Source organism: Planococcus citri, chromosome 3, assembly GCF_950023065.1.
Source record: "Planococcus citri chromosome 3, ihPlaCitr1.1, whole genome shotgun sequence".
NCBI lineage: Eukaryota > Metazoa > Arthropoda > Insecta > Hemiptera > Pseudococcidae > Planococcus > Planococcus citri.
This window is the reverse complement of record NC_088679.1, coordinates 62,169,777-62,192,186: the sequence shown is the minus strand read 5'-3', so window position 1 is coordinate 62,192,186 and position 22,410 is coordinate 62,169,777. Positions and strand designations below refer to the sequence as shown.

At 32.9% G+C, this 22,410-nt stretch overlaps 5 protein-coding genes across 6 annotated transcripts; 3 read left to right on the top strand and 2 right to left on the bottom strand.

The window, feature by feature from the left end:
- Nucleotides 1-312: 312 nt before the first annotated feature.
- On the top strand, nucleotides 313-2,479 carry LOC135841827 (dynein regulatory complex subunit 2). Its single transcript, XM_065359024.1, has 7 exons — nucleotides 313-453; nucleotides 623-736; nucleotides 815-953; nucleotides 1,033-1,256; nucleotides 1,388-1,780; nucleotides 1,851-2,000; nucleotides 2,175-2,479. Exons 1-7 carry the CDS (start codon nucleotides 313-315, stop codon nucleotides 2,361-2,363), a joined length of 1,350 nt encoding a protein of 449 aa, XP_065215096.1. The 3' UTR covers nucleotides 2,364-2,479.
- Nucleotides 2,476-6,884, bottom strand: LOC135841822 (serine/threonine-protein kinase ULK1-like). Of its 2 annotated transcripts, none has more exons than XM_065359020.1 (17): nucleotides 6,518-6,884; nucleotides 6,344-6,436; nucleotides 6,213-6,263; nucleotides 6,093-6,125; nucleotides 5,981-6,017; nucleotides 5,801-5,851; nucleotides 5,503-5,729; nucleotides 5,270-5,430; nucleotides 5,030-5,196; nucleotides 4,846-4,944; nucleotides 4,614-4,771; nucleotides 4,261-4,344; nucleotides 3,943-4,183; nucleotides 3,597-3,869; nucleotides 3,399-3,526; nucleotides 3,161-3,296; nucleotides 2,476-3,083 (listed from the first exon to the last, which is right to left on the bottom strand). In XM_065359020.1, exons 1-17 carry the CDS (start codon nucleotides 6,638-6,640, stop codon nucleotides 2,971-2,973), a joined length of 2,175 nt encoding a protein of 724 aa, XP_065215092.1. In that variant the 5' UTR covers nucleotides 6,641-6,884; the 3' UTR covers nucleotides 2,476-2,970. The 2 variants fall into 2 exon arrangements, with proteins under 2 accessions (XP_065215092.1, XP_065215093.1); XM_065359021.1 differs by having other exon boundaries at nucleotides 4,846-4,941.
- Nucleotides 6,885-7,019: 135 nt separating this feature from the next.
- Nucleotides 7,020-12,666, top strand: TBC1D5 (TBC1 domain family member 5). The gene is made up of 14 exons (XM_065359022.1): nucleotides 7,020-7,184; nucleotides 7,450-7,562; nucleotides 7,639-7,903; nucleotides 7,997-8,167; nucleotides 8,257-8,345; nucleotides 8,419-8,469; nucleotides 8,552-8,660; nucleotides 9,023-9,159; nucleotides 9,251-9,393; nucleotides 9,466-9,572; nucleotides 9,651-9,784; nucleotides 10,011-10,095; nucleotides 11,790-11,939; nucleotides 12,034-12,666. Exons 2-14 carry the CDS (start codon nucleotides 7,462-7,464, stop codon nucleotides 12,313-12,315), a joined length of 1,824 nt encoding a protein of 607 aa, XP_065215094.1. The 5' UTR covers nucleotides 7,020-7,184; nucleotides 7,450-7,461; the 3' UTR covers nucleotides 12,316-12,666.
- Nucleotides 11,977-15,338, bottom strand: LOC135841825 (major facilitator superfamily domain-containing protein 12-like). The gene is made up of 9 exons (XM_065359023.1): nucleotides 15,079-15,338; nucleotides 14,617-14,873; nucleotides 14,240-14,323; nucleotides 13,949-14,144; nucleotides 13,585-13,696; nucleotides 13,137-13,490; nucleotides 12,937-13,048; nucleotides 12,694-12,844; nucleotides 11,977-12,562 (listed from the first exon to the last, which is right to left on the bottom strand). Exons 2-9 carry the CDS (start codon nucleotides 14,870-14,872, stop codon nucleotides 12,433-12,435), a joined length of 1,395 nt encoding a protein of 464 aa, XP_065215095.1. The 5' UTR covers nucleotide 14,873; nucleotides 15,079-15,338; the 3' UTR covers nucleotides 11,977-12,432.
- Nucleotides 15,339-18,823: 3,485 nt separating this feature from the next.
- On the top strand, nucleotides 18,824-21,051 carry IFT52 (intraflagellar transport 52). The gene is made up of 7 exons (XM_065359019.1): nucleotides 18,824-19,243; nucleotides 19,317-19,534; nucleotides 19,623-19,749; nucleotides 19,858-19,991; nucleotides 20,072-20,229; nucleotides 20,307-20,558; nucleotides 20,631-21,051. The coding sequence occupies exons 1-7, from the start codon at nucleotides 19,131-19,133 to the stop codon at nucleotides 20,907-20,909; spliced, it is 1,281 nt and encodes a 426-aa protein (XP_065215091.1). The 5' UTR covers nucleotides 18,824-19,130; the 3' UTR covers nucleotides 20,910-21,051.
- The last annotated feature ends 1,359 nt before the right edge of the window (nucleotides 21,052-22,410 follow it).

The window sequence follows — 22,410 nt, the reverse complement described above, 5'->3', positions numbered from 1 at the left end:
AGAACCAAACGTCATTAGGGGGTGAGACGATTTCAATGAAACGTCACAGTGACGTTACTTGACGGAAAGCTGTGCTGTGATTGGCTGATCGGGCTGATCCTGTTATTGGGAATCAGTCAATCATGCACGAACTGGTCTCTTTGCAAATTGCAAGTTCCACATAGTAGGTACTTAGGTAGGTACATATATTACCTATTGTCTCCTTGGCAACAAAAACAAACGAATTTAGAGCAGCTTAGCTCAGGCTCAGCACTAAAATTGAAGTGTTCTTTCTGTGGCAATTTAATCACTTGACCGACAAATTGAGTAAAAATGGCCCCAAAAAAGAAAAATCGTGGCAATAAATTAGCAAGAATGACCGAAGAGGAAAAATTACGATACCTACAACATAAAGCTGCCATGGAAGAGGAAGCTCAAAGAAGGAAACAGGAATTGGTGGCAACGTTTCTAAAGGTACGGTACATAACCTTATACCTGGTACCTTTTACCTACATCATGAGCAATACTGATACATATGTACATTATTCTGTAATTCATCGCAAAATGATCCTTCGACTTGAACAATGGATATTTTCCAATAAGGTACCTACTACTTAACTTGGTTTTATTTTCAACTTTACAGACAAAAATGATCCACGAAGAAGCATTTGCTCGTTTAAATTCAGCTAAAATTAATCAACAATGGAGACACATTCTGCGACAGATCAAATGCAAAGAACTCAAAGAAGACATGGAAGTAAAGTCGATAGCATATTTACCTTTTCTCTTTGACTCGGTCTCTTAAATAAGTACTAACATTTCAATGTAACTTTAGACGATGAAACAACGTTTCGAGATCAGCCTAGAATGCAAAAACAAAGTCATCGAAAACCTTTTGAACGATTTTCAAGACGCAGAATTCCAATACTCGTTACAATACCAAACACAGATGGAAATAATTCTCAAATTATTAGGTATACATTCTAATCATTATTGCTTTCTTGTGGAACCTATTCTCTCATCTCATAGCTTAATTGTTACAATACTATGCAGATCTTCATCGAAGCAGATTATCCGATCTCCAATCTTGGTACACGAATCAAGTTAAAGAAATCGTCCACACTGATTTGACTCAGCGAACCAAACTCACACAAGAATTCCAAACACAGATGGATAAATTGCAAACAATGTACGATGTTTCTAGACAAAAATCTGATACACGAACTCTAGATTTGAAGACAACGTTCAGATCGAATAAGAACGAGCTTCAGACCAAAGTGAGTTAGTGTTTACTATCGTACTTTCAGTCATAAGCACCAATACCTACTTACCTGGAATGGTCCTTACAAATTCCAGTCCAGTTTACTCGTCTTCTATCTTCTCAAACGTGGCATTATTTTGATTACAGCTACTTTACACGATGGTCAAAATGGAAGAAAAATACACCGATGAAATCCGTAAAACGAAAACACAACTAAAAGAGATTCTACAAACTCACAGCGATTCGACCGATACGAAAAAAGCACATTATAACATTTTGGCAAACAAAGACGACGCAGATACCGCCAAAATCGTCGCCAACTTCGAACAAATATCTAAACTCACCGATACGATCAAAGACTTGAATTCCAAGCATAAAACACTTCTTGAGACTAATGAAAATCACACCAAACACTTGAAATCGAAAAAGCAATCCGTTAGAAAACAGCATGGGAAATTTCGCGAACAAAACGAACATATTTTAGCTCAAGATACCGAAAAGCTCAAGCTTTTGACCGAAATTAGCAACAGGTGTATTAAAGTACGTTAATGGAACACCGTAATCGATTATTTACCTTATTTATAATCATTCAAATAATACAATATTACAGAATTTGAAAGATAAATTCAAAAAACAAGTCGCATTACTTCAAATGAAGGATGTCAGTCGAACACTGCAACTTCAAGCGAACAATGAACAAACGATTGAATCAAGTCCGCCATTTTGTCTGGAAATGCCTGAAATGGAAGATGATTCAAAGGTGGGTGATCTTTTTCAATTTTTGAATCAATTTTGAGTAAAACTAATCAACAACAAAACGATCGCACTGATCGAAAAAGATCTCAAGGGTTTAAAGATAAAGCTTCGTAAATTAGGAAGGAATAAAAACTGCAAGAAACTAAACTCAACTAAACTGATTGAATTCAATTTACAGGATCCATTATCGTATTCAAAATATCGTTCGTTCTGGAAACGTTTCAATAATGTGAAGATGGATTACGAATTATTAAAAAAACAGAAACAAGAATTAATTACAAAGAATAAAAGTCTGAAAAAATCGTTAGAAACTTATATGATCTCAGTTCGCAGATCGTCTTCGGTTCCACGAAAATGCGGAATATAGATCATTCTTACGATTACCGACGCGGCGATTTTCGAACTCAAGTAGACTAATAATACGACATCGACATAGGTATTAAATTACTGTTCACACAAATGAATAAAATAATCAAAACTTAACACATGGTAATAATTTTATTGATAATTAAACAATCTTTTAAACTTCATTTCACGAAAAAATAAGTAAGAGAAAAAAAAGGTAAAAAGAGGTAGCAACCCTCGTTAATGGTTCTGTCTTTCTTATTATCATGTGAAATATATCGTTAATAAAAGTTAAAATGACTACTGCTTATCCATCAATATCAATACCGGTAAAACAACACAAAAATATTATAAAAAAGAGAAATCGAAGCATAAAATAATAAAGAAAAAAAAAGGATCTCTATGCGTTGGCATAATGTATATAAAATATATCAAATACACTCACACGTACACAAAGAACATACACGATAACATAATGTTAATGCTGTCGTAACTTAATAAATTAAATGAGAAAAAATTCTACGTCAAGTAAACTTGGTACAGTTTGAAAACAATAATTTACAAATCAATGTAAATAATGAAAGCTTTTTTTTTCTTTGCATCGAAATTGCGACAAATATACCAAAATTCTAGAACGCATCGTTGGAATTCTTCTCGTCTTCTAAAATATAGCAATTGTTTTCGAAAATGAATTGCTGTTTGTCTTGTAACAGCGAAAGCCTTTTTTCTACCGCAGCTTGATCTGTTGAACGAAAAAATTCCCCATTAAGAATAACAACGAATCGAAGAGTACGAAATTTGGATTATAAAAACACTCACATTTGCTTAACATGGCTTTATCTTGTTTATGATTGATTTGTTGAGCTAAACTGTGGAGTATAATTTGTGCTACTTGATATCTTTTGAAACATTCGGCTAAATTGTTTTGTAATTCGTTGAGAGCAGCCTTCTGGCACTGAAATAAATAACAATATACGTTACTTACGTCATTGTCACGGTGCTTCTAAATCAAGATACTATTATTAATATGTATATAAAGCTATGTCGATGAATTTACCATTTCGATGGCATAATTGTACAATATTTTCTCAGCAGTGGCGCTAACTTTTTCCAATACGCTGGGAGTGTTCAATCTTTTACAGTCTTCTAAACATTTATGGAATTTCTCGTTCAACTGTTTGACGACTGAAAAATAGAAAAAATCAACACGCTGTTTCGAAACCTTCTACGAACCGTGTGATTTTAATTTACATACCATTTTTAACATTTTTCGAAGGCTGTAAACGTCCGGATTTTAACTCATTCGTAGCCAGCGTCAGCCCACAACTGAGCAATTGAAGTGCTCTGACGAGTAACACTAATCTTTCGCTTCTTTCGCGAGACGGATTAGCACATTCTAAAATGCATTCTATCAACACCATAACGAAATTTAATTTCGTCAAGATTTCCGTATGTTCTTTTTGAAATAATCTTCCTTCGTTCAATTCGGGGTATATCAAGCCCATAGCTGTGCCAATGTTTTTAATCTCTGCAAAATCAACGATAATTTAGACCTGAAGAGAAATAAGATTACAAAAACAACTCGAGGAAAGTTCATTTACCAGGTAACGTAATGGCTCTCGCATTGAACGCTGTCTTTGGAGCAAAACTATTGGAATTCATTAAAGCGAACGGACTACTCAAAAGAGGTGAGCTGACAACTGAACGTCTTAAAGGTGAACCGGTCGGAGTAACTGCCCAGTTTCTATTATTGTTATTAGAGCCTCCACTACACATGCATACACCTGTTGGAGAATCCGGAGGTCTTCGATTCAGTGGTGGAGTACCCAGAACAAATTGCACCTAGAAATATAAACATGGAAGTGATTTAGAATACTCGTAATTTCAGCACGATCAAATCATTCGAGTAATTTACGTACAGGAGGAGGAGATATCGAGTTGACATTCGTTGTAACGCTATTCCATCTTTCAACGGTGACAGGAGACGTTTCTCGTTCAACAGTCTGCAAAAAGAATGAAAATTTAGAAAAAATTCATCCAAAAAATATTCACAGTACGTTTCAAAAATATGCCCCAGTTCTGATAACTTTGAACTGGATAAAGAAGTTGTTAATTAATTCGAAACAATCGGTAATATTTTTTTCTTCATTTCGAAGACTCAAACGACACTGTTCGGGATCTCTGATCATCGACCTCGTTCGAGTCATAATAATTTGTACGTCCAGTTCAAAGTTACCAATATCAGAGCATCAGAATTAAACCCAATTCATACTTTCTTCGGCGATGAGCTATTTTTTGGTATTTGTATCGGTAGAGTCGAAGGCCTCGGAGGACTAGAATTCATTTCACGACATTGTTTATCAGTTGGTAAATTAGCAGGTACGAGGACAAAATCATCCGATGTTTCTGAACTTATAACAGTATTGTAGCCTAGAAAAATGAAACATTTCAACAAACCAATCCATATACGTAATGGTAATTTTAACACGAGTTAAATATCTTACTGAATTTATTATTGAAAATCTCCAACTGGTTACATTTGGTTGGTTCGGGCAAAGCGCTAGGTTTCTTTTTATCTTGAACTTCGATGTAATTTTTTTCTGCTGGAATGAAACGAATCGAGATTTTATACTTTTGTAAAGAAATCCAAGTCTCGTGCTTCTAGTTTATACTGATTCCAAATCTTACTTAATTCACGAGGAGGACTGGGAAGCGGTTTGGGACGCATCGGAGATGATGTCTTTTTTAGAAACGGATGATTGAAGAAATCTTCGAAAGATATTCTCTCGGATGAGTTACGTTTTAGAAGACGAGTCAAGAGATCTCTTAAATCAGGTGATATGCTTTCCGGGAAACTGTCAACAATATAGAACATTAGAACGATGAATAAAACACATTCGTAAATACCAAATACCGAACAATGAGTACCTAGGTACAAGATTTTCTCTTTTTTCGTAAATATTCTTCAAACCAGCAGGAGTAGTAGCGTTGAAAGGAGCGTAACTCAGCAAACATTGATATATTATTGTTCCTAAACTCCACAAGTCAGCTTTGGCATCGTATTTTTGCGACATTATTACTTCCGGTGCCTTAAATTCAACATAAAGTTAGTCAAAATTGAACTAAAAACTATCCCAAAGATGAAAGAGCTTATTATTTACCATGTACATGGGAGATCCACACATTGTAGCAGCCATTACTCCGTCCGTTAAGAATCGAGCAAATCCGAAATCAGCTATCTTCAACATGATCTCTTCCGGTCTCGGATACATCCTCGAACCTTTTTTATCACGTGCAGTAAACTTTGGATCGAATTTTAACAAAATATTCTGCGGTTTTAAATCTCTATGAACTATTCCTTTAGCGTTCAAGGCTCGCATCGCACCAGCTATCGAATTAAAAATCGTGTTATCAACGAAGTGACATTAAAACGTGTAAAAATAATCGATTTTTACATACCTAGCTGTCTAGTGAACAATCTAATGGTATTTTCACTAAGTGATTTTTGAACTGAAATCATAAATTACAACATGAGCACGTTTCAAAGGTAAACAATAGATTACGAACGATCTGCTCCAATTATTGCGTACAAGTTATTGCTAATACGTTACTAAATCTTTACAGAAATAAATGTATTACCATTCAGATAATCTTGCAAGTCGCCTCCATTGCAATACTGAGAAAAAAAGGTGCAATTAATTAAAAAGTCTTAATCAGGAATGAATATTTGAATAAAATCTATACAACATACCTCCATAACAAGAAACACATTCGTAGGCTGATCCTATATGGAAAAAAGAAACATTCGCATCGATATATTAATAATTACCAATAATTATATAATCGAGTGATCATAATATAAAACACTCACCACACATTCTAACAAAGCAACGACGTTTTCATGCTGCAGTTTAGTCAATTCCTAGAAACAATACACGAATTATCATTATTATCACTGACGCAGATGCCACCAAAGATCAACGTACAAGTCGTTCAACTCACACTCAATATTTTGATTTCCTTTTCCAATAAATTCTGCGATTTTTGAATATTCTTCTTGGCGATAACTTTGACTGCGACTTCGATCGAAGGTTTCTGTAACAAGGCTAGAGATTAATCCAACGATACGTAACTGTAACACTTTCAACAACAAAGAACTGTATCTTCTATACGTACCTCTTTGAGCCATCCTTTGAATACAATCGCAAATGCACCAAATCCCAAGCGTTCTTTAGTATCGTATTCGAAACGACCTAAAGATTCGACGCTGGTTTTATTGTTTCTATCTAATCTATCCATTTCGAGGAGCAATAATATTTTCGTTGTATGCGAAATCAGCGTACGAAAACTCGCATATTTCTGACATCTACCGTAACACCTTGTTTACCTACGTTTTGAAAAACTGTCGAAATCACTAATTGCACGTTGAATACGACATTTTTAAAAATAAAACGCAAATTAACGAGCCGTGTTTGTGTAAAATTAACAGAAAGAACTATGAAGATTGCAAATTGCGATTTGCTTTATTTTGCTTTTGCTCATTAAAATTTATCTCCAGGGATCGCACAGAAAAAAACTTCAAAATAAAACCATTACTCAGCTGAGTACTCTTTGTAGGTGCTTTCTCTAGAATCCAGAATATACGACGGATTTCTGTTTGGACACGTGATTCTGATATTCTGATATCACTGATGAGTGATAATACGAAAGACAATAATAAGAAATGGAATAACACAAATGAGTAATTATTCTCGCAGTTGTAAATAAATGGAAATAAAATCATAGGATCTTACACGATTGCGATGTTATAAATTGACCATCTTCTTTCAAAGCAATTCTACAGGTAAAAATAAATTTCTTCAAATTTTTGGTCACCGTGTGTACCATGTCAACGTCGACAAATTTACAATAATTATTTTTAATCCTAAAACAAACATTATTTATGCAATCATTAGAGCAAGGTGCGTCGTAAATTTCTGGGTGTCAAGCCAGCATCTCATTGACTACAATGCCAGCGACAAACAGCTGGATTTTTATGATACAATTTACACTGAAAAAAAACACTCATTCACTGAATCCAATTAATCGTTGTATTTTTTTTCTCGTAGGTTACGAATGAAATGTTTTATGTCCCTTCTCCTGTATCTGAAGGTATTTCAGAAAATGAGGAAGCTACAGAACGTACTACCAACTCAAACTCACCTGCGGAGGAAACATACGAGTATGTCGACTGGAAATCAAGCATTGGGTTTAAACGTTCAAAATATCGGAGTATTAACGATTATTATTGCTTTTAGAAACGAATGGAATAACCTTACTTCCCAGAAGGATATTAATGTTTTGAAAAACTACGCCTGCGAAGGAAATTTGCGATCTTCTTCCATCAGAAGCATATACTGGCGTGTGTTCCTCGATATTTTCCCCATTTCCTTATCCGAAGAATGGTTAAATATAGCGAGATGTTCGCGTAAAACATACAACGAAATGAAAAATGATTTTTCATTAGATCCTCGCACTTCTTCTAGTCTTCCAGATGATAATCCTCTGTCGCAAGATGAAAATGTTGGTGTATACATTACTGATTAACTGTTTTTTGCGTTACGTTAGTAATTAGTATGTAGATTTACTAATTGTAAATTTTCCTCCAATTTTCAGAGTGTGTGGTACAAATATTTCTGTGATAATGAACTGAAACGAGTAATCAAACAGGATGTCGTTCGAACCTCACCGGAGAAAGCCTTTTTTCAACAATCAAATATTCAAGAAATTATGATAAATGTGCTTTTCAATTACGCCCGACAAAACCCTAAAATATGCTACAGACAGGTATTTTTTGAAGTCGATTTTTTCACAAATTTTATTGTAGGTACTTCTATGCTCATTATACTTTACCAAGATGTATTTTTTTTCGGTAGGGTATGCATGAAATTTTAGCCCCTCTTGTGCTTGTACTTCACGAGGATTATGAAGCATTTGAACAGGCCAAGCAGACTTCTGTGATAAAGTAATTAATTCATACGAAAATATTCCAGCTGCTTTTCCTTATCTAATTTCACTTTACCCAATTTTCTTTTCAGTTCGTTCATTTCGGAAATTTTAGATTCGAATTACCTGGAAGCAGATGTTTTGTACGTATCTAAATATCTCGACTCTTGCCTTTCAGTAAAACAAGTTTGAATATAATTGAAAATTCACGTTTTTTTTTTTCAGTCATCTGTTTTCGTTTATTATGTGCCATATGGCTAAATATTATGATGTTGGTAATGTTCCTACAGCAAGTGGTCACTTTCCCTCACAAAATTTTTCATCAGAAAACAACGTATGTACTTTGTATATTCATGAGCTTTGTTTATATACCTATTCTCATACTGATGTCACATTATGCAAATTTGTTCGCTTTGCTTAATTTATACATTTGCACGCTCGTGTTGATGTCGATAGAGAGACGTTAACATGAATAATGCCTTCGTAATACTTTTGAGAATTCAATATATTTAAAAGTGAACTACATATTTTCAAGAAATTGAAAACGAAATGGTTTTTCTTCTTGAGATTCTAATGTAAGCTTTGAATTACGCCTGTCCCACTAATGATCTTAACTCTTAGAAAATAAGGTAGTTTCTAGCTTTCTACTTTATTCAAACGTAATCCGTTGATTGATTTTTTTTCTTTATGATGCAGGATTCGAGTAATGAAATATCCGAAAGTCCAATATGTTCTCATTTAAACGATTTGAAAGATACCATTTTATCGTCTTGTGATCGTCAACTATACGATTATTTAATAAAGCTGAATATACCATTTACAGCTTTTGGCATGTAAGTAACTACTTAAGTGTTTAATAAGGAACATATTATTACGTCGGGCGTTGACGATTAATCTCATATGCGAATATTTATGTGCTTTCAGCCGCTGGTTAAGACTTCTGTATGGTAGAGAATTTCCATTTAGAGAATTATTGATCTTATGGGACGCTATTTTTGCGGTCCAACCCGACTTCGATCTAGTCGATTACATTATAATTGCCATGTTGATAGCGATCCGTGATAAATGTAAGTTTTTATTTCGCTATAAAACATATGATAAAATGAGAATGAATTCGAGCCTTTTTTTATATTTTACAGTATTGAGTAGCGATTATATGGAATGTTTGAATTGTTTAATGAAATATCCAGCCACAGTAAATATAACGTTCGTTGTAAATTTCGCTTTATATATTCACAATCCGATGGTGAGTAATGATCGATACAAGAACGGAAAACATTAAAATTTTATCTCGTAATAATATCGTCATTAATAATGTTCGCAGTCTTATCAAAAACCCTCGACGAAACATTTAAACGTAATATCGAGCGAACAGTCATCGCAAGACAAAAATAATACTGCGAACAAAACTCATAATTTGAAACCGAATTCCAACAAACATTTGAATATCGCTAAAAAGTAGGTAGAAAATAGAGGATTGGTTGCCTTGTTTATTCAAGTGATTTTATTTTACATATATTTTTCGAGAGACATATCTCTCTTATTGTACATGAACATGATGTTATTGTTTCAACGAATGTTACTGCGTTAACACGAATATCAAATCATCAATTGCTATGGTTTTTGTTGTAAATTTCTTGTTGAGTACCGTCGTCAAAGTTATTCATTGAAACTGTAATTTTAGGTTCAAGAATTTAAAAATGAATCCAATGAAGAAGAACTCGTCCAAGGATCATGATTTTAATCTCGTTGATGATTATTCGACCAAAGTAATACAAATCATAGTGTATTTTAATTCAAGTTAAATATCCTAGGCAGCAATTTCGTAGCCTTTTTCTCGATATACCAGCAAACTCGTAGTCTTTTCAACAGGGATGGGAAGCTAGCCGAAAATCTACGATTTTTGGAATTTTTTGATAGCCAAAAGCTACCCAAAGCTATATGACTGATAAGCTAAAAGCTAGCCAAAAGCTTCGCTTATTCAAAGATAGTATTTAACAGAATTTTGTTTGAAAAAAGCCTTTACCTTTTCACTATATCCCCCCCCCAGCCCGCCCGCCCGCAATCAACGAAAACAAAGTCAAATTTTTCAAAGAAAATTTTTTAAAAAAAATTGAAATTGGAAGAAAATTTTTTCAATTTTAAATCAAAATATTAAAAAAAAACATGTTGTCAATTTCATCAAAATAAATTTGTTTACTTTTACTATCCACCAACTTTTAAAAATGTCGAATGTACGAAGAAATTGACTTCTTGTAAGAAAGTAATAATTTACTATACGTACTTGAATTATAAATTTTCGAAAACTTCAGCCCTCGCTGGGTTCAGGTCCGTTGGTTTTTATTTTTCAAAATCAATTTTTTTTTAAATCTATCATTCAAACTTCAAAAAATGTTTAAATCCCAAAATAAATTCCTCATAATGAAAAAAAATTTTTACTGCTCGAAATATAAAATTTTGAGAGCTTTTGACCTCACTTTGTTTTTCTTTTTCAAAATTGAAATTGAAATTTAAAAAAAAATTCAAATTCTGAATTTTTTGAGTCAAAAAAGTCAATCTCCTCTAATAAAAAACATTATTTTTTCATTTATTTATCAACACAGGAATTTTCAAACGCTTTTTTTTGTTTTTTTTTCTCTAAGTATACAAAATTAAAAAATTCTATTATGTTTGAGGCTTTTAAAAATTAAAAAATGAAAACAAAAATTTTTTATGCAAGAGCTAATTATTTTGTTTTTAGTTGTATTTTTAATTTTTTTAATTTTTTTTCAAATACAAAACGTTTGAGGTCTCTAAAAATTGAAAATGAAAACAAAAAATTTTTATGCAAGGGCTAATTTGTTTTTTGTTGTTTTTTTATTTATTTTTTTAAAATATAAAATGAAAAAATTCTATGTTTAAGGCTTTTAAAAATTGAAAAATGAAAACAAAAGTTTTTTATACAAGAGCTAATTTTGTTTTTTGTTGTTTTTTAATTTTTTTTTTTAAATACAAAACGAAAAAATTCTACGTTTGAGGTTTGTAAAGATTAAAAATGAAAACAAAAAATTTTTATCCAAAGGCTAATTTGTTTTTTGTTGTTTTTTTATTTACTTTTTTAAAATATAAAATGAAAAAATTCTACATTTGAGGTTTCTAAAAATTGAAAAATGAAAACAAAAAATTTTTTGCAAGGGCTAATTTGTTTATTTTTTGTTGTTTTTTTTTTTTAAATTTTTAAGTACAAAATAAAAAAATTCTACGTTGAGAGGCTTCTAAAAATTAAAAAAATTAAAACGAAAATTTTTTACAAGCCATGATAGGCTTTGAATTTAAATTAGTATTTTGTTCTCATATCAGGCGACAAATTTTTGGTTGAACCCCCCTCCCCTCCCTTCCTCCCACCCAAACGAGAATGCTTAGTTTCGCCTCTACGAGTTCATAACCTGTAAGTTTCATTTTTTCCCCTTGAATATCTGTACAGACTTTTGAAGTAGTTGTCACCGAGCTGAAACATATGCGAGTGGTGATGTCATTATGTAAACTGAAACTTTACCAATATCACGAAATTTTGACCGCCTCTGTTTCATCAGAAGATACCAAAGCTCAACAAGCACTAACTGGTATACAAGAGGTACGTTGAAATGTTTTGAAAATCGAGTTACATTACGTCGTTATGACACATTAATTTAATCAAGAAATTTAACACCGAGATTTCCTTATTATAGCTATGCACGTTATTGGATATCGATCACTTTTCGCTGAAATCTTCAGACAACAGCAATAATTCAGATATCGAGACTGGACGAGAAGCCAGAGAGGTGCAATTTGCGTATCCAGAATGTAGTAGTAGTTCTTTTTCGCGTCCTTCGATCGACGCAGTTGCGCTTTATTTACCACCACCCAATAGTGATATTGATATGAAAATATTCAAACGTACCGAATGTGAAACGACTGATTTTTCAAAATTTCCTGTGGAAAATCCACTGAAACTTAATAATAGAGATTAGGTAATTTTAATCATTTCATTTTTATTATTCAACTTTTATAATTGTATGTACTTTCTCATTTACCATTTATTTTACTTATTTACATTTGTTCTTTTTTTCTTTTTTTAAACTTGAGTTTTAAGTTGAATAACAAACTGATGATGGCAAAAGAAGTAGAAAAATGTATCCCAGCATTGTTAAAGTTGCATTCACGAATGTTAACACGAACTTATAATAGTGTTCGGAAGAAATAATATTTGAGCTTTTTCTGAAACACAAAAATTTAGTGAAAGTATTTGTTTTTCGTTATATTATTTTTATCGCATTTTTATTACTTATTTTTTCCAACAAATTATACTGTTGTTCTCAATATTATGGTATGGTTTCGTTTATACTTACAAACTTTCAATCGAGAATATAATCAAGCCGGTGAGGATTTTATCGGAAAATGTTATGAGTCCGTATATAAAAGCGCCGTATTCGGTATCTTTTCCTATATAATTCGCTGCTATACAAAGACTCGTTATCACAGTCATTGCGCTTCCAATACCTGTAATATTAATTATACAGTATTTTTTGAACATCTTATTCCAATAATACGAGCTTTAGATTCTTTTGAAATGAAAATAAAATTTGTATTACCGCAGAATACCGAAGCACTGTAAATATAGCCTGCATCATCCGAGTTACTGGGATCTAAATACACACAGACGCAGCTAAGAAGAGCGAATGTTGTACCAGCAGTAAACATGATCTATTGAAAGTATATTCGATAAAAATTCTGCGACATTTAGGAGGGGGGGGGAGCTTTATCCCTTCGAAAACGTTTGATTTATTCGTACCTTATTATTGACATATTTCTTAGATAGCAGATTAACGATCACCGAAGATAACAAAGCAGCTGTGAAGTTGAAGAATGGGGCTCCAGCTAAAATACCAGAATTTTTCATATTCGTTTCATTTATTAGAAAAGGAATATAAGTTAAATTCAACGAGTGAAATAATCTGCTGGTCGTGTGAATAAATGCGACTAAATATAATTTAGAAGAACTGCAAATCTCGTATAATTTTCGCCAAGTTTGTATAGCTGTATTGAAAGCGGATTTTGATTTTTTCTGCGTCGGAGGAACTTTCAGAGCGGATTGGAAAAATATCGAACAAATCACTCCGATAGAAACTGCAATGATAGCGACTACCTGGAATTAAAATTTAATACAGAAACTGATATTCGATGTTTTTTTCTTCATTTTTGGTGAAAAGAAATAAAAATGGTGAAAATTAGGTAGGTACTTCAAATTTCCATCCATCTCTTGGTTCAATTAGAGCGCCCATTTTTGATTCTTGTAATATGAAGTACGCCACGATGTAAATTGTAATATTTGAACAAACAAAAATTATGTATCTGTAGCAAAAAATTACGTATATTAATTTATAATAATTAGGTAATTACTTTAGGGCTAGAGCAGTTTTTTAGACAAAATTTGAAAAAAATGAATTAAAAAAAAATTTTAATAAAAAATAAAAAAAATGAAAATAAGAAGAATGAAGAACATGAAAAAAATAAATGAAAATGAAGAAAATTAAAAAATTAAAAAAACATTGAAAAAATTAGAAAAAATTTTTTAAAAATTTTAAAAATGAAAAAATTTATTACCGTAAACTTGTGAGCTCGGCCCTTTCTTGTAAAAAAATTGTCATGTCTGGAATCATTGATAAATGAGATATTTGAACGGTGGCCCATCCTATTTGAAAAATGATTATAGGAAGAATGTAATAAAATGGCATGTACCATAACGCGTCATTCCAATTGTGGAATATAAACGGGAAACTTGAAGCAATTAAAATTACTCCTGAGAAAACAGAAAATGGATTCCATGTTATGAAATTTCATCTAATCAACGGATATAAAACGAAAAATAATAATACACGAATTATCAAATAATACCAGCTGCGTTCCATCGCTTTTTACTTCCGAATTTATCTATCAGTATGCCAATAAAAGGTGTTGCAGCTGCATCCGTGAATTGTCCTGTGAAATCAATTCACCAAAATGATTTCAGATCACTTCAATCATAAATTAATTCGTTCCATTAACGCAAAAAAAAAAAAAAAAAACTTTCCTCAACAGAGGATAAAACAACGTTAAGTAAGGTTACACAGGTTATGAAAGAGTTGCCTAACCTTCAATTTTTAAGGAAAAGAAATTCGTCATTTATCATTCTAAAAAATTTTTACACTTGGGTTAAGCCAAGATCGATTACTTTTCGTATAAGGTAACATTATTATAATATAATTAATTATTTAAAAATTGAAAATTATTACCTAAGAACATCAAAAGTGCTGAAATAGTAGGTGGAATCCGAGCTACGATTTGTAAGAAAATCAAAGCGTACGAAAACCACAACACTCCTAAAATATCATTTATTACATGTCCCAAACCAAACGAAAGCTTTTGCAGTGTGCTCAGATTTCGCGGAATTTGTTGATTTTTTTCTCTCGAAAGAAGTGGCTCGTTTTCATTCTCCTGTAATTTCTTGGCAAATTCGCTAATTTCATTTTCTATTTTTTCATCAGTCATCCTGTAACATTATTTTTTTTAATCTCGAGGTGAGAGAAATGATGAAAAAAATATCCATCGAGTTTTCTCTCGCATTCAGCAGTTTATTCAAGCATATAATTATGCTTCAGGTAGTGACAAAAAAAAAGTTTCTTAGAGGTATCTATGATTTTATACACTATGTACTATAAAAGGCAAAAATATAGAGAGGTAAAGGTTCGACTTACTTCCTCCAATTGTTCAAATTCGCATACCTATCTATTCAAAAATTAGGCACTATTTTTACTATCAATAAAACGAGTAAAAATAAGAAATCATATTTTATATTATAAACCAAGTTATTTACGAAGACTGAATGACATGCTCTACTACAATTACCCTTTAATATCCAAGTATTATGTAAGAAAAATATCAAATTACACACATACACCGTTATGACGACCTCTCGATTCACAATAACTATTCTACATACGAGTAAGTAGGTATGTTTTAGTAATGATCGATATGTTATGTAGTATGGAGTGATCGAAAAGTTAATTAATTATTCATGTCACCAAACTAACTCCTTTTCTCGAGGAAAAGTGTTATTATCAAGATCTTACTTCTTGAAAATTTTACAAAACGAGTACATAAAGTAAATGGTGGAGGGAGCAGAAGATCTAAGCTGACTTTCAAATTCGAAAAACTGTGTTCTGATTAGAAAAGGTTCAGAAGTTATGGGCACTTTTTTCAATAAATTTGAAATTGAAAAGAAATATTGGATTCGGTTGCAGAACTTTTACTCGAGGAGGGCAAAAGTCTCGAGAAGCTTAAAAATTCACATACATTATAGATTGCACTTACAAAGCTTCTTAATAGAACAGCATGACTGTCCACGATTAATTTTTATTGAAACAAGGAGTCGCGAATTAGACATTTTAATTACAATTTCAATGGCTTCATATTCACAATAATATTTTGTGTCTACCTATCTTTCTTTTTAAGATACATAATCGAAATATCTCGCTGTTATTAATGTTCAGTTAGAACGAACTCTAGCAAAATTATTCAAAAGTTACCTCGCGACCGATCAAAATGTACTGAAATTTTGCGAGAAACTCAGATATTTCGACGAAAATGGCTTTTAATTTTTTCCGAAAAGTTTCAATGCCAAAATTAAGAAACCATTTTCAAAATTTCTGAAAAAGTGTCCCTCAACATATCAAAATTGGTAAAAATTTTACGAAAAATTCAAATATTTCGGCGAAAATGAATTTTAAAGCCTGAAATTGGGTGGTTTTGAAAAAATCTCAAACTATTTATCAAAGTAACTTGTTACGGCACGTAATAATATTCCATTAGAAGATCAAAAATTTGCTATCAAACATTTTTTTGAGCGCTTTTAAAGTATTATAAGTCTATAAAGTCGGATCATGATTTTCTAGATTTTTGAAAAAGTGAAGTAAACAATATCAAAATTTGATGATTTTGGGTCATTCCATGTCAACTCAACCAACGTTTTTGAGTCATGTCTTTCGATTTCGTTCAATTTTTTTTTACGATATATACCCTCCCAGTAAGTATAAACCCCGCAATTAGTTTGGTCCAAGCCCCCTCAGGGGGCGGGCGGGGGGCCGCTTCCATTATTTTTACATTGTCTCGAGGTACTCAACTTCAGCAGCCCATTCCTCCAAAACTATGATACTTTGAACAAAACTGATTTCGCAGTTCGAAAAGGCATTGCATTTAGAACTTTTTAAGAATTTTGAAAATTTCAAAAGTTGAAAGTTTAACTTTCGAATCGAAAGTTCAAATTTCAAAATGACGCTGTAAGTGGGAGCTTCCATTAAAAATTTTTAAAAAATTTCCAAAGATGTACCATTTGATGCTTTTTTGAAATATTTAAGTTTCGAGATGGGATCTCTTAATGGAGGGGGAGCACTCCCACCACCAATTTTGGACAAAACCTTCGAAAGAAAATCTGGGGCATGTGATGTATCGAATTGTATGTTTTTGGTGACGCTGAAAACGAATATGACGTCAGATTTTTGATAGGACTCCATCCATGACCTCCAGCACCTCCCCAAAGGGGATGAAAGTTCAAAAAAGGGTTTTGTTCGTGCGACAGATGGAATAGTATGTTTTTGGTGACGCTGGACACGAACATAACGTCAGATTTTTGATTGGACCCCCATCCTCGGCCCCCAACAATTTTTTTGGATTTTTACCTATTGGGGGAGGATCTGGGGGGCCATGGATGAGGTCGATTTAAAAAAGTATAGCTATATTCGTGTTCAGCGATATCGAAAACATACTATTTCATGTGTCACACGAATGTAACCATTTTTGGGGGAGGGGGTCACCCCATTTGGGGAGGTGCTGGGGGCCGTGGACGGGTCCAATCAAAAATCTGACGTCATAATCGTGTTCAGCGTCACCAAAAACATACAATTCGATACATCACATGCCCCAGATTTTGTTTCGAAAGTTTTGCCCAAAATTGGGGGAGGGGAACACCCCCTCCATTAAGAGATCCCATCTCGAAAATTAAATATTTCGAAAAAGCATCAAAAGGTACATCCATGGAAATGTTTTCACAATTTCAAATGGTACCTCCCACTTACAGCGCAATTTTGAAATTTGAACTTTCAGTTTGAAAGTTCAACTTTCAACTTTTGAAAATTTCAAAATGCTTAAAAAGTTTTAAATGCAATGCCCTTTCGAACTGTGAAATCAATTTTGATCGAAGTATCATAGTTTTGGAGGAATGGGCTGCTGAAGTTGAGTACCTCAAGACAATGTGAAAATAATGGAAGCCCCCCCCCCTGAAGGGGCTGGGACCAAACTAATTGCGGGGTTCTTACTTACTGGGTGGGTATATATCGTAAAAAAAAAGTTCAGCGAAATCGAAAGACATGACTTTCAAAATCGCCTTTTTTTGGTTGAGTGGACATGGAATGGCCCTTTGCGAAAAACTCAAATATTTCAACGAAGAATAAAATTTTTGAGCATTTACCTATTTTCGAAGAATTTTGAGCTGAAAAGTGAGTCACGGTTTTTGAGAATTATTTCAACTCATGATCTTGATACGCCGTAAAACCGTTTTTGTTTTCACGTCCAGAGATTCATGGCCCAATTTTGTTTTAAAAATTTCTTGAAAATCGCTCGAAAAGGATTTTTGTCGACATATTTTGATAATTACGCGAAATTTAAAACCATCGTGATCGAATTTCGGGCTCAAAATTTGTCAAAATTTCTCCAAATTTGTTTTCACCCAAAAAATACTGACTTATTCGAATTTTTCAAAAAAAAAAAAATGACCAATTCTTATACTGTCACACGACAACTTTTTCAATAACCCCGAAAATCTGAAAATCATTACTCAATTAGGGTTTGAAATTCTTCAAAATGGCTCAAAAAATATTTCGTCGGAATATTTGAATTTTTTGAAAAATTTTAAACCTTGAAGGCTCAAGTGAATTCTGAAATGCGATGTAAAAATGCTTTCGATAAGTAGGTATCTTGAATTAGATCAACACAAGTTCAACTTTGACTCACATTTCGCTCCCCAGCCTCTTAAAACCATTTCGGAAATGATGTGGCAAAAAATCTTATTCGCTCGATCAATTTTGGCCTTTGGGAACCGTATAATGTGGTTTCATTCGATGTGGTACCTAATGAATAGGAGAAAGCATAATTTGGATAAACACCTCAGCCCTTTTTGGGGAACATTTTTTGACAAAAGTTGGAAAGTTGGAATAAAATACAGGGCCGTAAAAAGTCTTATTAGTTATTGGTGAAAAAAATGAAAAATGGATCAAACAGGTTCGTCAAAAACATTGGTCAAAAGCAGTAAAGCACTTTTTCAAAGTCCATCCTAACCTAACCTCCAACCAAAGAGATTTTGGGTTCTTTTTGCCTTTTGGTGCATTGACCCAAGTTGAGCGCGCTCTACAGAAACTTCCATGGAACCTGCAGTTTATTTACATATGATTTTGTTATCAATTCGTTTCAGGTAGATAATTTTTTTACAAAAAAATTCAAATATGAATAAATTGTAATGAAAGTTTAAATCAAAGTTGAAAACTTCACGTTGATTATGAATTTTAGAATAATTTTCATCGATGCTCGAAATTTCCAAGTACAAACTGAGAAACTATGAATGTACAGAATCATCAACAAACCAACCATCGATCAATAATCATGTTTCATGAGCTGTAGGTAGCTAGGTACATCTACATAGATAATTGATGGGTGTTTTTAAATAATTGGAAGTTAAACAAGTAATTATATTTTCAAAATGAGAGATAAAAATACGATTCTTTTCGATACGTCTAAAAACGAATTATTCAAGATCACCGACAACTTTAAAACATTGTCTCGAAAACTGAAGGGAAATTTCAATATTTTGACGTAAGTAGTGATTTTCTTGCCATTTGTCCATTCACATAAAATCATCGACTCTAACTGCAGCTTATATTTTTAGGAATAAAGAAGAAATAACTGCGCAGATTCTCTCGGAAGTTTCCATTTTGATACTGGCAGGCCCTCGGGCTCAATTTACTGCGAATGAGTTTTACTACATTAAAGAATTCATCGAGCTTGGTGGATCAGTTCTTGTTGTTCTTGGAGAAGGTGGAGAAAACGCATTCAAAACAAATGTCAATTATTTGTTGGAAGAATACGGAATGATGATAAATAATGGTAGATACCATAGATATGCAACTCATTTGTCACTCTAGGAGTCCACTGTCAATGGTTTAAATTATACTTATTAATTTTCATATTTCAGATTGTGTTATTAGGACCCAATATCATAAGTATTTCCATCCTAAGGAATGTTTGATTTCGGACGGAATTGTTAATGGAGGAATAAATGAATTTTTAGGAATTGGGAATACACGAGAAGTTGACAATAAGTAAGCTTGCTCGTTGCTCACTCACTAGCCCCATCGTATATTCGATCTCTTTTTCAATGATTTTATTGAACACTTGATATGTTATTTATATCTTTTTTTCACTTTCAGGTTTTCTACATTTCTTTATCCTTCGGGAGCATCGCTGAATGTGGTAAAACCTGCTGTACCCGTGTTATCTACAGGCTCAGTTGCTTTTCCGGTCAATCGTCCCATTTGTGCCTTTTGTCGAAAAGATGAAAAAAGTAGAGAATTAATTTTTCTTCATAACAAATAGATTTTAAAATCGGACCAGTAATATTAACTTTGGATTATTTATTTTCAGCCAATAAAGGTGGTAAAATCGTTGTAGTTGGTTCCGGTCATATGTGGTCGGATAAATACATAAATCTAGAAAAAAATGACAAATTTAGAGAGCTGATTTTTACATGGTTAACTACCGATGATATTGTTTTGAATAACATCGATGCCGAGGACCCTGAGGTTGTTCTGATTTTTTCACGCTACAGCTTTGTTAGACGACTATCGAATTTAGTATTATTTTTATTAATCATTCGCAGATTGTAGATTACGTGATGGTCCCTGATACCACTTTACTCGCTGATAAGGTTCGCGGTTGCTTACAAGAATCGTCCGAAGATAATTTTCTATTATCGGATTATACTCTTCTATTTAATCAGAAATTGTTTTCTTTGAATATGAATTGTGTTCCGAAAGTGTTGAAAGCCTACGAGGAATTGAAAATAAAACACGAACCTTTACGGTTAATTACTCCGCAGTTCAGTTCTCCTTTACCGCCGCTTCAACCCGCAGTAAGTTTTTTCATCTCTGAGCAAATCTCACGAGTACTTATCAGTTATTAAAAATTTTCTTTATTGATTTAGGTTTTTCCGCCATCGTTTCGAGACCTACCTATGCCTGCTTTGGAGTTATTCGACTTGGAAGATTCATTCGGCTCTGAACGTACTAGACTGGCTCAGTTAGCGAATAAGTGCATGGTACCTACGGGTAATAGTAAAGAAAAAGAAACCTTGGCTGATATCGAGTATTTTATTCAAGAAGCCGGAGTAATAATGAACATTCGAACTAATAATGAAGATGCTCACACAATTTTGCACAATATTTTAACAGCGATTACAGATTTCAGAAAAAACTTATTGTGAATGATATTATTAAATTTTCATTAGTGATAAGTAACTAAGTGCCTATATATTTTCTAGTCCGTTTGCATTTCACTAAATTGTTTTCTAGTCATTTATAACGTACCTATTTATCTTTTTACAAATACACTTTTGATAAATTAAAGTTCGCCTTATAATATTATTTACCTAACAAATTAATTGATTGTAAAAATTGTTAATTTTTGAGAAATCTGGCCAATGTTCTATATGTTAATCAATTTTTTTTACTTTTCTTTCGAGAAAAAAAGTACATCGATACCTACTTGCTGCAATTTTTCAATTCAAATTCATGGAACATGGAATTGTATTTACCATATTTCCTCACTTTGCAATTGAAGCATGTGTTTCCAAAACGCACTAAGTCCAAAAAAATATTGATAAGAAATTCATGGTACTTGGTACAATTTGGAAACGTAGAAATGGCCCAAATTGGCTGATTTTTTGATATGTTGTAGCCAAGACCCTTGGGCACAACATATCAAAAAATCAGCCATTTTGGGCGGCATCTTTATGCTAGATGGCCTTGCAACCTCAGAATCTTTGAAAATGGACTTAGTGCGTTTTGGAAACACATGCTTCAATTCAAAAAAATTGAAAACAAAAAAAAAATGGAACGTCTCTAACGTAATCATATTTATGTTTTTATTGTTTTTTAAAATAAATTTGTTTAGAAAAAATTTCTGGTGGGTTCAAGTCATTTTAAAGCCTCCAGCGACTTTTTTGAAAATTACTGGAGCCTCCAGTAGATTTTTGAAACTTGAAATTTTTCCCCAACATCAATTTATCAACTGGAGTTGGCAAGCTGAAATTTACTTCGCAGACTACATGGTGGTTTCAAAAATTGTTTTGAAGCTTCCGCTACTTTTTGTTAATTTTAATTTTCCAAAAAAACGCCGTACAACCTTTCAAAAAGTCGCTGGAGGCTCCAAAACTACTTGAAATCCAAAAGCAGTCAACTTTGAAGCGTATTGAAATTAGTTTTCAGAATGAATTTCCATTCTCCATCTCAGTTTGATGAAATTTTGGGAAATTTCAAGTTTCAAAAATCTACTGGAGGCTCCACTAATTTTCAAAAAAGTCGCTGGAGGCTCTAAAATGACTTGAACCCACCTGAAGTCGTCTTCAAAGAGTGTTAAAATTGTAGTGTAGAGTAAATTTCAGCTTTCCATTTCCATTTGATGACATTTTGTGAAAATTTAAAGTTTCAAAAATCTGCTGGAGGCTTCAGGAATTTTCAAAAAGTCGCTGGAGGCTCCAAAACGACTTGAAATTCACCTGCAGTACTTCGTAGCGTATTGAAATTAATTTTTAGAATAAATTTTAGCTTTACAACTCCAATTTGATGAAATTTTGTAGGAATTTCGAGTTTCCAAAATCTGCTGGAGGCTCCAGAACTGCTCAAAACGGGTTGAAACCGTTTCCAATCGATTTGGCATGTCGAAAATAGGGTATATCCCAAATTTCAGCTTTCTTGGTCAATTTG